Below are 16,134 nucleotides of genomic sequence, written 5' to 3'. Positions count from 1 at the left end.
CTCCATCCCCACCGCGGTGGCAGCTTGTCCCCATCCCTCGGGCTGGTTGGCGTGCCGCCCCCCCCCCCCGGTGATGACCGGGAGGGAAGCATCCATCTCTGTCACCAGGTAGGAGGGGGACTGGGCTCTGTCGCTGTCACCCCCACCCACGGGACCCTCGCTAAGGGTCGGGGACCCACCGGGCAGGCCGATGCTGGCCATGTGCCCCGGATGCACCGGGGAGTGCCGGTGTGACCGTCCCGCGGGACACAGGATGGTGGTGCCGGGGGACTGTGGGGTGATGGGGCACTCCCAGGGCGGGCCGGTGGGGTGACAGCGATGACACCGGGGGGAAGTTACCGGGACCCCCACGCTCCCCGCGGCAGCCGGCCCTCCCTCGCCTCCCCACCGCTGCCCGGGGGCGCCGGGGCGGGCGGCAACCGGGGGGGAGCGGCCCGGGGCGCGGTACCGCCCCCGCCGCCGCCGCCCCACGCATGCTCGGCACCGCTACCGCCGCCGCGCCGGGAGCCGAGCCGAGCGGGACCGGAGCGGGAGGATCCGCAGCTGCAGGTAACGGCGGACTCGAGGCGCACGTGGCGGGGCCGGGCCGGGCCCTGCGGCCGCCGCCCGCCCGGTACCGGCACCCCCAGGACGGTGGGGCGGCGGCGCCGGGCGCCCCGGGACGGGTGGCTGGGGCGGCCTCCCCACAGGAGGGGATGCCGCGGGGGCGGCTTTGTCCGGGGCTTGGCCGGGGAACTGGGGCCAGGGCGCGTACCCGCGTGTCCTTGCGTGCGGGTGTGCCCGTAGCCATGTGCCGGCGTGTGCACGGGCCTGTGAGTGTGCACACGCGTGTTTGTGCGTGTGCGCATCCCTGTGCGTGTGCACCCAAGTGTCTTCCTGCGCGTCTGCACACGCGTGTGCCGGGGCTCGCAGCTGCCCTGTGGAGCAGCCCCGGACCGGGCAGGGCGCACACAGTCCCCCCGGGACGTGGGGTGCTAGGGCGCTCTCGGGGTGCGGGGCGCCACGGCACGGCCCCCCCGGGAACAGGGTGCTGCGTGGGAAGACAGGCACGTGGGGGCTGTCGTTGCCTCCGGGGCCCCGGCGCTGCCGGGGCGGCCGCGGGGGGGTCAGTGCCAGCCCGGTCCCTGCTCCTGCTGCTTCCCCTCGCGGGGACTCGCTCGGCTCCAGCGTGCCTGCTCGGCTCTGCCCTCTCTGGGACCCACGAGTGGCCGTGGCTGGAAGCGTGGAGTGCCCTACAGCTGAGGGATGCATGTGCTCCCAGTCCGGAGGGACTCGTTGGCAGGGGCAGAGCTCGGGGGCTCCTGGAAAGCTCGGGGCGTCCCGCCATGCTCTGGCTACGGGGCTGCCCCACGGGGCTGGGGAGGGTTTGGGGCCGGCTGGGTGACACCAGGCTGTGTCCCTGCGCTGTGCCGGGGTCCCTGACCGCAGCCAGCTTTGCACGGCACGGCCAGAACTTGCTGCACCCTCGACACGGGGTTAGGTGCTGAGCTGGGGGTTCCCATGGCTGGGGTACACATATCACTCCCAGCACCGAAGATGCTGGTCCTTGTGAGCGGAGGGAAGGGCTCGGGCCACCCTGCTCCCCTGCTGTGCCCTGCAGCCCCCATCGGCCCCTGGGCACAGCTCACTCTAACCCCACGCGGCGTCCAGCTCCCCACTGGCAGGTGGGGGGTGCCGAGCCCCCCGCAGGCTCTCAGCCTAGTGCTCGGGGCCACACTGCAGCTGCCTCTCTCTCCACAGGGGTGCCTGTGCCACATCCCCCCACTCCAGCAGCTGCAACAGCTCCTGGATCCGGCGCCTGGTCCGGCTGCACTGGGGGAAGGCTGGCTTTTATGGTAGGTGGCTGACACCATTCCTCCCTTCCCTCGGGGCTGGGCACCCGGTGCCACCACACAGGCTTTGCTGGGGCCGGTGGGTTCTCTGGGCAGCCTCCCAACCTGTTGTCATGGGTGGCATGGAGAAAAACAGCTGGCAACCTAGGGGGGCCAGTGGTCCATCCACTGCTCCCCCCTCACTGCCCCATCCTCTCTCTTACAGACCTGTGGTGGGACTAGCATGGGAGAAGCCTTTCCCGGGCATGGGCAGTGCTAAGGACCCCGAGTGGCTGCAGCTGCTGAGCCGCCAGGCCAGGGCTGAGGACACCTGCAAGACCGGCACCAGTTCCCCCGGCTGCCCGCCAGTGGGGGAGTGTTTGCCCGGGTCTGGCTGTGCCACAGAGGGCCGTGCCATGAGGACCTGCTGCACGGTTGAGCCAGAGACCCAGGGCACTGTGGCTGGCCCAGCGGTGGAGAAGAAGGTGCTATCACCAACAGGACCGGCTCCTGGCATGCTTCTTCCAGATGCCGGTGTGGAGCCAAGTGTGGTGGCAGCGACAGGGAGCTGCGGGGGACCAAGTGGCGCTGCCCCTGCCTGCAGTCCCATGGGGATGGGAGGCCCCAGCACCCAGGAGAACACAGCCCCTGTGTCCCCCATGCCTGAGCCCTGCCTCAAAGCGCTCAGCAAGGATGCAGGGAGCGCGCCAGCTCCTGCCAAACACGTGGCATTCATGGAGCCTGCTATGGGTTCCAGAGCAGCTGAGCTGCCAAGTCAGGAGCAGCCCCAGGGTGGCATGGGGATGTCCCCAGGTGCTGCATCCCAGCTGGGGGTCAGCGAGGCTCCCAAGCACCCCCAGGGTGGCATGGCAGACCCCCCCAGCACCAGCACTGTGGGGAGCAGGGGCCGAAGCGAGGCAGGGTTGAGCCCTGCTGCCCTGGCCCAGGGCAGAGCTGAGGGGAGCCCAGCCCGGCGTGTGGATGCTGGGAGCAGCCAGCAGTCCCGGACAGCCAAACTGCTCTGTGAGTCATACTCCTTTGAGGTGACCCCACCGGAGGATACTGGCACACAAGACACAGGGACACAAGTGGACAGCCGAGCATCCCTGGTGTCGGTGGCCTTGAGCCCCATGAGCCCCCTGGGTGGGGCTGCTGCCTTCACATTCCCCAAGAGAGAGCCAGGCTCTGCTGCCCCCCCACGACTGGAGCCCTCCAAGAAGGATGCAGAGATGCAGGTGTCCATGCCTGTGGAAACCCGCTCAGTGGCCACTGGGCCCATGACGCCAGTGGCCAAGTCCCCACAGGCCTCGTATCCCGAGGTGCATGTGAAGGGGACGGTGGTGGAGGAGGCTCCAGAACCCATCCGGGAGGTGAGCTGGGACGAGAAGGGGATGACATGGGAGGTGTATGGGGCCTCCATGGAGGTGGAGGTGCTGGGCATGGCCATCCAGAAGCACCTGGAGAAGCAGATCGAGGAGCATGGGCGGCAGGTGGTGATGACCCCGCAGAGCACCCGCGCTGGCTCCGTCAAGGGAGCACCCCGCAAAGGCGAGGCCAAGAGGCAGCCCAGCATCTTTCGGGCTCTGCTGCAAAACGTCCGGCGGCCCCGGTGCTGCTCCCGCGCCGGCCCTGCCATGGAGTGAGCTGCTGCCCACGACAGTGGGGCAGGGGTGCCATGGGGAGGGGTCCTTGCCCCGGCGTTCCAAGACACCCGCTGCCAGTGTGTGGGCTCCTGGGCTGGAGTGGGTGGTGATGGAGCATTGCACGCTGGGACAAGGTGTCTCCTTTGGTGGGGATCCCCCCGCCAGTCTGGGGTCCCCCCACCAGCCTGTCTCCATGGAGCTGTCCCGGGATGTGAGGCTGGTGCCACATCTGTGCTTGGTGGCTTTTCGTTAGCATGAGGAAGCACATGGCTCCTTCCAGCCCAAGTTGGCTGCTCCCGGGGCATCTCCTGCCCATGGCACAGGTCTGGTAATGGCTCAGGGTGGGCATGGGCAGGTCGCTGTTGGCTCCCCCAAGCTCTGGCCTGGCTTGTGCCTTAGGCAGCAGTGTTGCTCCCTGTGCTGGAGAGATGCTGGTGCATCACGGTGGCACCTTGGCCTGCCCAGGGCTTGGCTGTGCTTGGACCAGCCCACAGCCATGCACAGGCAGGTCCCTGTGGCTGTCCAGGGTGAGGGCATTTAGCCCAGTCCACCACTGCCTTGTCCGCTGTGCTCCACTGCCGTGCCATGGGTGCCCTGGAGCTGGGAGGACATGGCCACATGGGGCACCAGGACAGATCTCAAATGGGGGAGACTGGGGCCATCCACTCCTGCCGTGGGGAGGTGCTCGTCCCTGTCACCCTAGCCAGAAGCACCTGGGAAGCCTGTCCCCATGGTCCCCCCACCCCCTGCCCAGGGACCTGCCTGTGGGTGGCCATCAGAGCTCAGGGCACATCCTCACCATGGCTGGCGCTGGGGATGAAGCCTGCCCTGCCACTGGGCCCATCTAGCCTCCCCGGTGCCAGAGAGGCCCCAGGTGCTGGGGACGTGGGCGCGTGTCCCTGTGTGGGTCCCTCCAGCCCTGCAGCTCTCCCCTATGGCAGCTGGGGATGCACTGGCTGTGAAGCGCTGCCACTTTTTACAGCTGGGGTTTTACAGGGTGGGGAGGGTAGGGTGCTTTTATTGAACTGTGTTTGCATTTTTGGAGCTTTTTAACAGACACTTTCAGCTGTGTGCATCCTGCCTGGAGCCACCCCTTCCCTCGTGGCCTGTGGGGCCATGACCCTCTTTACAAACACTTTTGCAACGTTGCCTGCGCCCCGCTGGGCTGGAGTGCATTGGGAGTGAAGGGTTGGCATGCAGGGGTGTGAGCATCCCTGCAGCTGGGTGAGCATACCCATGGCCAGCAGCACTGCGTCATCCTGAAGAGATGCGGGACCTGGCCCCATGCAGAGGACTGGCCCCACAGTGCCACGGTGCGGGGACCCAGGCCTGTGCCCAGCACCTGATGGGCAGGAGGCTGCAAATGGGGGCATGCTTGTGGAGGTGCATCATGCCCTCTGGGCAGAGGCGCAAGAGGGCTTAAGGTGCTGGAGGCACCAGTGCAGCCGCATCCCCTCTTTAAGGGGCAAGTCTTGCCCTGCCAACCCTCTGTTGTACATCCTGGGCTTGTTTTGGCCCTGGGGGGTTGCCTCTTGTGCTGGGGGTGTGCTGCAAAGGGCTCACTGAAGCTCCAGCCTGCAGCCAGGGCTGCAGCCAGTGCCTGCTCTGTGCTGTGGCGCTCACCAGGAGCCAGCTCTTCTCTGTACCACGGGCTACAAGGAGTGGTGCCGTGGCCACACAGGGAAGACCAAGAGCCCTGGGGCATCTCCCTGCCACCTTGCCCTGGGCTGTTCCCCACCTCCAGCCCTGCGCTGCCGAGTTGTGGCACACCAGTTCTGTGGCTTCATCACCTACTTTCTTCTTTTTTTTCCTCTTCATTTCTTTTTCTGGGGTTGGGGGGGAGGAAGGGGGTGGGAGGACTAACCTGTCAATGTGGATGTTGGGTAATAAAACCTTGCACAAACCTCTGCACGGGGCTGTCTGCATGTTCCTCCCCTGGGGCTCAGCAGGGACAGTGGGGCAGCCCAGGGAAGGGTCCCAGGGACAAGAAGCCAGGCTGAGCCCTGTGGTGGCTCTCACCTCCCCTCTGGTGCCAGTCTGGCCCGAAACCAGCACCTCGTGTTGGGAGAGGTGATCCCAAGTTGGCTGAGCCCCCCAGGCAATTGGGTTGATGGCCACAGGACACCATGACTGACATGGGACAGGTTTATTGCCAGCCTCTGAACATATTACCAAAGCAGCTTCCCGAGTCCCGCTCTGGCCCTGCTGCTCCCTGCATGCCCACTCACAAGTCTGTGGTGGTTAAGGTTGGGTTGACGTATGATGTTTTGGTGGGCTCCTTCAGGTTCAGGGCAGCCACCAGCACCTCCTCATCGGTGGGGTCTGTCAGCTGCACTTTGCCCTGCTGCAGGAGGAGAGCGTGGTCAGAGGGCATGGGGACAGGGACATTCCTGTCCTTCCCAGGAGCTGGGGGCAGGAGGATGGAGAGGAAGAGATACGCAGAGTCCAGGAGCCTGGGGACCACAGCAGAGAGGAGGGGACATGGGGTGCTGTGGCAGAACTCCCTGCTGGGCACCAGCAGCTCTTTGCACACTTACCTTGGCCTTGAGCCTATTGTCACTGGGTGCATTTACTGTGTTTTCATCCAGGGAATTCATGCTGCAGAGAGTGGAGGGTGGGGGGAAGAAGAGGACCCTGGCACTGATGGAATGGGGATGCAGGGTGACAGCCCCATGGCCTTCAGGACCTGCCCACAGAGCTCACCTGGTCACAGAGCTGGAGTCCTCGTGGAAGCCCAAGTCATGGGAGGGATCGAGCGAGAGGTTCAGCATGGGGTTGGCCCTAGCCAGGGATGGGTGGCAGGTGAGTGACTGTCCTGTGACACTGCAGGGTCAGCCCAGGGCAGCCATGTCCCCCAGGCAGGAGGGGCGTGACAGTCAGGCCTGCAGCCCCTGGGTGTGTGGACATGCCTTGGCTCTCCCCTCCTGCCGCAGGGAGCCCCCCACTCACCCCTCTGCATTGTACTGGTTGGTCCCAGGGATGCCAGCTCCCTGTTGTGCCATGGCAGGGTTGAACGTCGTGGCTACCTTCAGAGCGTTCATCGCACTCAGCTTCCTCTTGTAGCTGCAAGGCCCAGGGACAGGTCGATGAGAGGGGCAGGGGGAGCTGGGCCATGGGATGGGGTAGGCAGGAGTGGGATGGAGGGTAGGGATGGGTCTGGGGGTGCCAGTGAGGATGGAGGTGGGGGGGAGGTGGGAGGGGATGTGGGTGGTGTGGTACCTCCTGGTGGTGAGAACCAAGACCAGGGTCATGATGAAGATGAAGATGAGCAGGAACGCTACCAGCCCTGCGATGATGCCAATCAGCTCCGTCTCCCGGGTGGGCTTCACCACCATGCCAGGACCCTGGTGCAGAGCAGGGGTGAGGGCACAGCCCTGGCCAGCAGACACCCTCCCCAGCCCCACATGGGGCTGGTGCTCTCTCCATGTGCCCCTTGCCTGGCCCCACTCACAATGACAGCCAGGCCCAGGTTCACCAGCTCAGCCAGGACCAGTGGGTTGGACTGTATGAGCCTGCCAAAGAAAGCAGAGGCGTGAGCAGCTTGGCCAGTCTGGGCACATGATGGTGCCCATGCATGGGCAGGCACCCTGTTCCAGCACGCACACAGTCAGCTGGTTGACATCCAGGGCGGTGCCATTGCTGTAGACGAAGTACGCCTCCATCACTGATTTGCCCTTTACCCTGTGGGATCAAAGAGATGTGGTGAGCAGGGTGCAGGGCATGGTGTGCTTCCCCAGGGTGGCCCCTTCTGATGACACTGCCATATCCCCTTCCCCACCACCTGCATGGCCCAACTCACTGGGATACACGGGTGTCCTCTGTGCTCCGGATGGCCACCACGTAGACCCCTGCCTTGGTTGCGGTGGTCAGGGCCCTAGGAATGGAGGGTGGAGGGAGGTTGGACCAGGCATCCTGCAGCTCCGCTCGTGGGCATGGGAAGCAGCTGGGCCCCCACTGCAGCCCCTGATTCCAGTGGGGACCTGCCCGGCCTAGTCCCTTTCACAGTCCATGAAGCTGGGAGACATAGCCAGTGGGTCCTGGCCCGCATGCTTTTGTCCCCTGCTGCACAGCCATGCACCTCCCTCCCACCCAGTCTGGCACCCCTTACGCTTTGATATTTTCGGAGTTACTCTGGACTTCATCCACCGTTGTCAGAAACTGGAGGTGAACGCGGTAGCTCTGATCCACTGTGAAGATCTGCACAGGGAGAGCAGGCGTGAGTGGGGCTGGGCAGTGAGGGTGCAGGGCATCACCCAGACAGGGAAACAGGGGTGACACTCACATTCAGCACGGTCTGTGCTGTGTGTGCTGGTGCCCCACCATCCTGAGCCTCCACTGTCACCTGGTACTGCCCCTTCAGCGAGCCATCGAGGTTGCTGGCCACCCTGCGGGGAATGGGAACATCAGCGATCCCATGGGACATCCCTGGGAGGGCAGACCCATCCCCCAAGCTCCACCCTGCCACCATGCCCAGGGCAGGAGCCCAGGATGTCTCTGTCCTTTTGCCAGCATGTGCTGCCCTGCCTGCACCTCTGCCTTGTGTCAAGCAGGAGCCAAGCTGCATTCCCCCACCCCAGCCCAGACCCATGACCTCACTGGATGCTCCCGATGTAGCTGTTCTCCTTGGCTGTTGTCACCACCTTGAAGAGATTCTCGAAGGGCCGGCTGACCCCGTTGTCTTCCACGAGCACAACACTGACAATGGAGAAGGTGATGGCTCCCCTGGGCCCCGAGTCAGCGTCTGTGGCCTGCAGTGACAAAGTGTGACAGGAGCATGGATGGGAAGTGCCACTGCCTACCCATGGTGGGAATGGGCCAGCCTGGCTCTACAGACTGGGAGTTCCTCATCCCAGCTCCTCACCTTCACGGTAGCCACTTGCAGGTCCACAGGAGAGATTTCGGGGACAACCACTGCCGGGGGCAGACAGACAGCGTGGTCATATTGGTGTGCAGCCAGGCTTGCTACAGACCCCTTGTCCTGCACAGCCCCGGGGCGCAGCAGAGCTCTGAGTAACCCCCTGCTGCCCTCAGCCCCACAGCCTTCATAGAAAGCACTGAGTACTCCCAGCCTGGTCCCTGCACCTCTCACAGCCCTGCCCTGGCTGGGGAAGGTCCCCACTGCTGGGGAGCATGGCAGAGCATGTGCGGGTGCAGAGAGGAGCGCATAGGATGCACCAGCCCTGGCTGCTCACCAAAGGTCTCTGAGATGGACAGGAAGACCGGCGTGTTGTCATTCGCATCGGTGATGAGGATTGTCATGGTTTCTGCAAATGTCCCAAAACCAGAGGTCCAGTCACCAACAGAGCAGCCCTGCAGCACCCTCCTCTGCTGCCTGTGGGAGCCCTGTCCTCCCAGCAGGCTCAGGTTCCTGTGGCAGGGACCAGAAGAGCTGGGGACACCCTCCCTCCACCACCAAACTGCCCAGCTCCTGCCCTGCACCCCACAGCTCCCTCTGGGAGGTGGGAAAGGCAGGTCCCAGTGCCCATTACACCCAGTGGAAGGAGCGGGGAGTGGGTGCCGTACTGTTCTGGCTGTAGCGGTTGCCCTTCTCGGTGTACAGGTCTTCAGCCCGCAGCGTGAGCACCACCCTGTCACACAGCTCATAGTCAATGTCCGAGCTGTTCACCAGCACTGAGCCATTGGGTGCCAGCATGAACCAGTCCCAGCACACCTCCCCAGCGCTGCTTGCCCACTTGAAGCAGGTGACCGCCAACTCCTCGAAGACCAGCGAGTGGTTGGTGTCTGGGTCGGAGGCAACCAGCGTGTGGACCAGACCCTGCTGTGTGCCATTCTCACTCACGTGCATGTCCTGCAGTGAGGCTGGCAGGATCGTGGGGGGCTCATCATTGATGTCTAGGATGTGGACCAGCACCGAGACTTTGGCAGTGTCCCCCACATTGTCTGCGGCTGTATTTGCCGCCAGCACCACCAAGGAGAAGAACTTCTGCGGCAGGGTGTCATAGTCCAGGGACATATCAGGGTCTGTGGACAGCTGCCCACCATAGTGCCCTGGTCCCAGGTGGGATGAGTGGATCAAGAAGTTGCTGGAGCCACTGCCCCTCTGAATTTGGAAGGAAATGCGAGAATTGATCTCCGTCTGGTCAGCATCTGTTGCCTCCACCTCACCCACAAGGGATCCTGCAGGTGGAAACAAACATTTAGTGGTCAGTGGGCACTGACTCTGGGACACTGCTGGTCCCATGAGCCTGGCCACACAGCTTCTACCTGGAGAGTCTTCAGAGACTGAGAACTCATAGGACTTGTTGAGGAACATGGGCGTGTTGTCGTTCATGTCCTGCAGGAGGTGATGCGCATGGTTGTAGCTGCTCCAGGAAACAGAGTCCCCCACAGCAGGCTGGAGACAGGAGCATGGACACCTGCCTGCCCGCAGGCAGGAGGCACACAAGCCCTCTCCTTCCTCTCTGCATCAACTATTCCTTCTACCCCCACAGAGAATCTGGGGACATCGTGCCCCTGCCACGGCCAGGGATCCCACATCCCCCCCCTGCCCTTACATCCCAGCTCCAAGCCTCTGCCTGCCCCAGCTCATCCCTGCTTGTGTCCAGGGCTCACCCCCACAGTGACGGTGACGTTCACTGAGGTGCTGAGCTGCGGCATGCCATGGTCATACACCTCCACTGTCACCACCATCTGCCCCCGCTCATCTTGCAAGGCCTCACGGTCCAGCGGCTCATTGCTGTGCATCTCACCCGTGGTCGCATTGATGGTGAAGTTGTTGCTGAATGGTCCTGGCAAGATCTTGAAGCCCAACTCACTGTTGCGGTTGCCAGGCTCATCGTTGTCGATGGCCTGAAAAGGTCAGGGGCTGGAACAGTGCTGTCTGGCACCACGGGGTCAGTCCCTTCTCCTTTCCAACAGCCCGCTGTCGTCCTCTCCACCTCCATCAGCACATACCTGAATCTGCGTTCTGACATTCTGCCCTTCTTCCACCGAGATGAAGTAGGAGCCAGTGATGATGGGCGCCATGTCGTTGTCATCCAGCACAGTGATCTCCAGCACGGTGGTGCCCACCAAGTTGCCCCCATCCTTGGCCTGGAGGTTGGCGTAGTAGATAGGGCGAGTCTCCCGGTCCAGCAAGCTCCCGTTCTGCACCAGCACTGCCCCAGTTGTAGCGTTCACCGTGAAGATATTATGGCTATGGCACACAGAGAGCTGTCACCAGGGCTCAGAGCTGAAGCCCCCTCACTAGGGCAATGCCCCAGTCATGACTGGCCATGCCTCTACGTACATGGTCTCTGGGAGCAGCTGGTAGGTGATCTGGCCCAAGACACCGCTGTCTGGATCATAGGCCTAAAACAAAGAGAAAGAAGCATCCAGTCAATCTACCTCAGCCCCCAGGGCAGTGATGAACCTGTGGCAATGGCTGCTGGCAGTGAGCACCCCAAAAATGTGGCCCTGACAGGCATGTAGTCCCACACCCTGTGTGCCCACTGGCACCATCCCCTCCTGCGTGCACAGAGATCAGTGGCTTCAACACGAGCTGTACCAGCAGTGCCAGGCCTGCCCAGTGCCCTGCTTGGGGGACATAAGCTGTGTCAACACCCTGCCCAGTGCCTGACCGTGATGTTTTGAGAGATGATGGTGCCAGCAGGGCTGTTCTCCACCACACTCAGGTAGTAGGTGCCCTGGGGGAACTCAGGGATGTGGTCATTGCTGTCAATGAGATCGATGGTCACAGTGGCCGTGGAGCAGCAGTCCATGGGGTTCCCCCTGTCATTAGCAATGATCTGCAGGGTGGAGAAGGAACAGTGTCTCGCATGGGTCCCCAAGCACGAGACAGAGACCTGTCACACTCCAGCCCAGCTCCTCTGAAACAAACAAGCTGCCAGGGCAGAGCCATGTTCTGCTTTGGCTTTTGATCACTGCAGGAGAAGGGCTGTGTCCCATCTGTACCCCAGCATACGCAGGGAGCAGGGACTGTCCCCACAGCAAACCTGTACCACCATGACATGGCTTATCTCGTAGTCCACAGAGGATGGGTCTTGCACCAGGAGCTGGACCTCCCCTGTGCCCATGATTTTTGTGGGGGAGACAGTGAAGGCGCTGGCATTTGGACCTTCCAGGTACAGCTCATAGTTACTGTTTATGCCCTGCTGGGGAGAGAGGCACCAGAGTGAGGGTGGGTGGTGCAGCCAGGACAGGCACCTGCACCCCAGCCCAGCCTCCTGAACAAGCTCCCACCTTGTCTGGGTCATGGGCAACAATGCTGAGGTTGGACACAGGCAGTCTGGAGGAGGAGTGCTCTATGATGTTGCCCGTGAAGTTGTTCTGGGCACTGGTGGAGAAGTCACAGCTGGTAAGGGAGCAGTGGTAGAACTGGGGCTTGTTGTCATTGACATCGGTCACCATGATTGCCACCAGGGTGCTGGCCTGTGCCACCTTGCCGTGGATGTCCAGGTTCTTCTCATATGCCTAGGCAGGAGATGAAAATGGGTTGAAGGGGCCCGGGGAGAGGAAGAGGATGGGGTTCCCCTTGGTGCCTCCTACTTACCATGACTTCCAGCAGGACTTCCTCGCTTGGCAGCTGCTCACGATCCAGGGGCCTACTCACAGTGATGGTGCCCGTTGTGGCATTGATAGCAAAGGGGACACTGGCATCTAGGGCAAGGAGACAGCAAGAACCAGCTGTAGCCATCAGGAAATGCAGGCCTGGCAGCGCCATGGAGCCCAGAACCAGTCCCCATGGTGCCCTTGCTGCCAGATAGTCCCCCCTGCCCATCCCACCCTGCTCCATCACTCACTGCTGATGCTGTAGGAGATGTTATCATTCACCCCTGTGTCTCTGTCCATGGCAGTGACAGTCAGAACAGTGGTGCCCTGCAGGGACATAGCCGTCAGGGCAAGACCCGTCACATCTCTAGCCACCCCTGTGCCCAGTGGCCCAGACACCCTGGGGTGTCAGGGCCCCCAGGGAAGGCCAGAGGTAGGGACATGCTGCTGGGGCAGATGGGCTCCTTACCAGGATGCAGTTCTCAGGCACAGAGTCAGAGTAGGGCTCGTTGAGGAACCGTGGATCCAGGTTGGGCAGGTCTTGGATGGTCAGGGACAGGTAGGTTGAGCTCTCCTGGAAGGTCAACTTGTTGTGCAGCATCCCCCCACCATCCTGGGGAGTAGAGCACCCCTTAGTCCTATGGCACTCTTACCTGGTAGCCCCACATGCCTGGCTTGGCTGGCCCCCACCTTGGCTGTGATCCTGAGCTGGTAGAAGGTGTTCTTGGCATAGTCCAGTGAGCCATTGAGCACCACACTCCCGCTGGGCAGGATGTAGAAGAGCCAGTGATTCTTCGTGCTGTCTGGGATCACCTGAGCAGGGGACATCATCCCATGTCACCAAGGCAGAAGTCTCAACCCCCATTCTTCTGCCAGGCTTGGCCCATGGGCTGTGGGGAACCCCTACCACCTGGCTCATCCCCAGCTTGCAACTGTTCAGCACTCTGCACCCATTTCCCAGTGGGTGCAGAGCCACCCCTCCTGACCTGACATGCTCCCCGGCTCCTCCAGAGCCATGGGGCTGCCCACGACTGGGTCCCCCAGCACCTCTGCCCCACAGAGGTGGCTCAGGGGCAGGCTTTAGGTATAGCATGCCCCACTCTGAAATGCACTGCTGCTCTCCAACAATTATGAATGTCTCCTTGGTGCTGGGGAGTGGGCAGGCTCAGCCTAGAATGATGCTAGGGCCTGCCCTGGCTCACATGGTTGAGCCATGCTGTTTTCCCATTGTCACAGCCTGCTTGCTGGGGGGGTCCTGGGACCCCCAGCATCCTCCTGTCCCCCCACACCCCAGCAGACTGAGCCCCTGGCCAGGGCAATGCCCGGGGTGTTGGGGCTCAGCCCTGCACTCACCTCCTCGATGCTGTAGCTGACTTTGGAGGAGTTCCCGGTGTCGCTGTCATTGGCAAACACGGTGTAGATGATGCTGTTGAGTGTTGTGTTCTAGGCACACAGAAGGGTGGTGGTGGCATTGCCGGGGACAGCAGAGCGGGTGGTGATGGGCCCAGCCCCTGCCAGCCGCCCTCTGGGGTGCTCTGGCTGCACAGGGCTCCAGAGGCTGCCCAGTGCTGTGGGCCATGCCGGGATGAGCTGCTGTCCTTGCTTATGTCAGGCAGTGGCTGGATCCTGCTGCCACCCTCCTCAAGGCTCCCTGGGAGCAGGAGCTGCACCCCAGCCCTGAGGCTGCTGGAGGGGATCAGGCTCAGCCCCTCATCCCATCTGCACCCTGATCCAGCCTCACCCTGGCTCGGGCTGAGTGGCAGCTCAGGCACTCCCTGATCAGAAACTCATTGCAAGGGCAGAGTCCCAGCCATACGCCAGTGCCTTGGACTAGCACAGAGGCACCTGCCGGAACCACCCCAGCACAGAGTGCTCCCAGGTCAGCCTTACGGTGCAGTCAAGCACCACCACCCCACGCCCAGGCACACTGTCACCACATGCCCAGGTGTGGGGTCACCTGTTCCCAGTGCACTGTTGTCCTGCTGCTGGCACACCCACGCCACAGGAGCCACCCAGTGCCCCTGCCCTACTGCCTGCGGGTGCCAGGAGGTTCGAAGGAGGTACCTCGGGGATGTAGGCTTCATATGGCAGGTGCTGGAAGACTGGGGCGTTGTCATTACGGTCCTCCACGATGATTGTGAGCTTTCTGGAGACCTACCGGGTGCCAGGGAGGGCACAGGGTGAATGCGGGAGATCATGCCCAGCAGAGCTGGGTGCAGCTCTGGCATACTGTGCCCCTCTGGCTCCAAAGCCAGCCAGCATCACCCGCCCCTGCCAAAGCCCACCTCCAGTCCCTTTCCCCACCAAGCCTCATCCATGGATCTGCTGAGACCCTGATCCCCTCCCTATCACCTGCTACAGCCACCCAGTCCATGCCCTGGCACTTACTGCTTCGTTTATCCCGTCGAACACCCCAACAGTGATGGTGAGTCTGGCCTGGAGCTGGAGGGACACAAGGCAGGACTTGGTCAGGGCCTGATGGAGCTTGATCCTTGGATGGCTGAGCCCTAATGCCCTCTCACCCACCACTCTTGGGTGGGATGATCCTCCCAGACGGCTCTCCCACTCAGAGCCGGGCTCCAGGGCCAGAGAGTGACCCACAGTACCACCATAAGCAGCTCTTCTGCAGGACTCACAGCTCTGCCCTCCATCCCAGACACCCCAAACACCCAGCTCAGGCAGGGACATCTGCCCCAGTCTTTGCCCTCACCTCACGGTCCAGGGAGTTCCTCAGCGTCACGTTGCCTGTCTGGTCATTGACAGAGAAGTAGAAGGCCTCTGACCCGCTGATGCTGTAGGTGAGCGGGTCCCCATCTATGTCAATAGCTGTCAGCTGGAAAGCTTGCTGGCCTGGGGACATGGGCAGCATCAGCCCCTGACCAGGCTCCCCCAGCTGCTCCATCTGCACCCCAGGGCCAAGGCTACCCTACTCACCCAACTCCAAGTCCTCAGGCACGTAGACGATGGTCATGTTGAAGAAGGGTGCTACATTGCCTGAAACTAGAAGGAGGAGGTGTGCTGGAAACTGCCCCTGAGCCAGGCTCTGCCCATACCCTGCATCCCTGCGCCCAGCAGCACCTACCTAGCCAGCCCCAGCTCCCAGCCATGGTTTGGGTCTCCAGGGGAAGCAGAGGAACCCACCACCCCTCACCTTCCTCATGTTCATCCCATACCTCTCACCTCCAGACCACACTTGACCTTTAGCTGCAGCACCCATGCTGGGTGCCGTCCCCACTGCCCAGCCCCCTGCCCAGTCTGCCCTGGGGCAGCAAGGTTGCCATTGGGTGTCCAAGGTGCCAACAGAGTGGGCAGCTGTTTTGGTGGTCCCAGCTGCATTCAGGGAATTGGGAATGAGTGAAAGCATCTTCAATGCCTCCCACCCACCCGTGCCAGCTGCTGAGCAAAGTCCTCACCTGTCACCAGGAGGAAGAGAAGCAGCACCAATGAGTGCCATGCCATCCTGCCGGCGAGCCTGTGGGCACACGCCAGACAAACAGTGCCTTGGGGCTTGTGGCTGCCTGCTCACACCAGCACCCCCAAACCCCTCCTGGGGAGCAGCACTCGGAGCCCAGGAGCAATCCGTGACCCCACCATGGTGTCCCCCACCTTGTGCCATGTACCATGAGCAGCCCCATGGTCAACAGACACCACCACCTCCCCCTGCGATGGACCACGGTGCCAGCGGGGGGCCAGGGTGGGGGCCGACATCCCTTACCTGCGGCTGTGTTGCCGGGGATGCTGCCGGGCAGGCTGCTCTGCACTTGCGCCCTGACACCGCCAGAGACCTTTGCCTCCTGTGGTAAGCATGTTCATCAATTATTAACCACAATTAAGGGGTGAGAAATCCCTCCCTTATCTTCCTTATTCCTTGTGCTCATCCCCCAGCTGCCACCCACTTCAGCCCCATGCTTGGTCCCCAACCCCAGCCCCCCAGGCCCCCACACTGGGTGCCATCCCCCAGGATTCAGCGACTCCAACCTGCACCCATGGGACTTGGGCTCCCAGGCGGGATGCAGTGCCTGTGGTGATGCAGAGGGATCCTGAACCACCCCAGGGCACTGGAGAGTGGCTGGAGAAACACCTTGTGTGTCCCTGGGCTGGGGACACCAGGGTCCCACCAGGACAGGGGGTGGGCATCAACACAGTGGTGTGGCTGCCAGGGCGGGTGC

General features: G+C 62.6%; 2 protein-coding genes across 2 annotated transcripts; one reads left to right on the top strand and one right to left on the bottom strand.

The window, feature by feature from the left end:
* Positions 1-228: 228 nt before the first annotated feature.
* On the top strand, positions 229-5,320 carry GPRIN1 (G protein regulated inducer of neurite outgrowth 1). Its single transcript, XM_064458608.1, has 3 exons — positions 229-549; positions 1,741-1,835; positions 2,038-5,320. The coding sequence occupies exon 3, from the start codon at positions 2,078-2,080 to the stop codon at positions 3,452-3,454; it is 1,377 nt and encodes a 458-aa protein (XP_064314678.1). The 5' UTR covers positions 229-549; positions 1,741-1,835; positions 2,038-2,077; the 3' UTR covers positions 3,455-5,320.
* A 265-nt stretch (positions 5,321-5,585) lies between these two features.
* Positions 5,586-15,755, bottom strand: CDHR2 (cadherin related family member 2). Its single transcript, XM_064458607.1, has 32 exons — positions 15,681-15,755; positions 15,379-15,437; positions 14,900-14,965; positions 14,676-14,815; positions 14,354-14,407; positions 14,030-14,119; positions 13,319-13,408; positions 12,656-12,778; positions 12,435-12,578; positions 12,217-12,292; positions 11,967-12,073; positions 11,657-11,887; positions 11,410-11,565; positions 11,035-11,202; positions 10,704-10,765; positions 10,370-10,610; positions 10,028-10,264; positions 9,680-9,749; positions 8,978-9,592; positions 8,647-8,718; positions 8,316-8,365; positions 8,051-8,202; positions 7,737-7,839; positions 7,563-7,651; positions 7,254-7,328; positions 7,058-7,135; positions 6,906-6,966; positions 6,674-6,798; positions 6,404-6,517; positions 6,158-6,235; positions 5,992-6,052; positions 5,586-5,798 (listed from the first exon to the last, which is right to left on the bottom strand). The coding sequence occupies exons 2-32, from the start codon at positions 15,422-15,424 to the stop codon at positions 5,679-5,681; spliced, it is 3,894 nt and encodes a 1,297-aa protein (XP_064314677.1). The 5' UTR covers positions 15,425-15,437; positions 15,681-15,755; the 3' UTR covers positions 5,586-5,678.
* Positions 15,756-16,134: the final 379 nt, after the last annotated feature.

Source organism: Phalacrocorax carbo, chromosome 8, assembly GCF_963921805.1.
Source record: "Phalacrocorax carbo chromosome 8, bPhaCar2.1, whole genome shotgun sequence".
In the NCBI taxonomy this organism is placed as follows: Eukaryota; Metazoa; Chordata; class Aves; order Suliformes; family Phalacrocoracidae; genus Phalacrocorax; species Phalacrocorax carbo.
Note: the sequence above shows the minus strand (reverse complement) of the source record. Positions and strands in the feature narration are given on the sequence as shown.

Excerpts from the sequence above, each read along its gene's own strand:
- CDHR2 (XM_064458607.1), bottom strand. The coding sequence starts at position 15,424 with ATGGCATGGCACTCATTGGTGCTGCTTCTCTTCCTCCTGGTGACAG. Across the intron at positions 14,966-15,378 it reads TCTCTTCCTCCTGGTGACAG|TTTCAGGCAATGTAGCACCC; the intron begins GTGAGGACTTTG and ends TCCTCCTTCTAG. Across the intron at positions 6,518-6,673 it reads TTGGTTCTCACCACCAGGAG|CTACAAGAGGAAGCTGAGTG; the intron begins GTACCACACCAC and ends TGGGCCTTGCAG.
- GPRIN1 (XM_064458608.1), top strand. The coding sequence starts at position 2,078 with ATGGGCAGTGCTAAGGACCCCGAGTGGCTGCAGCTGCTGAGCCGCCAG.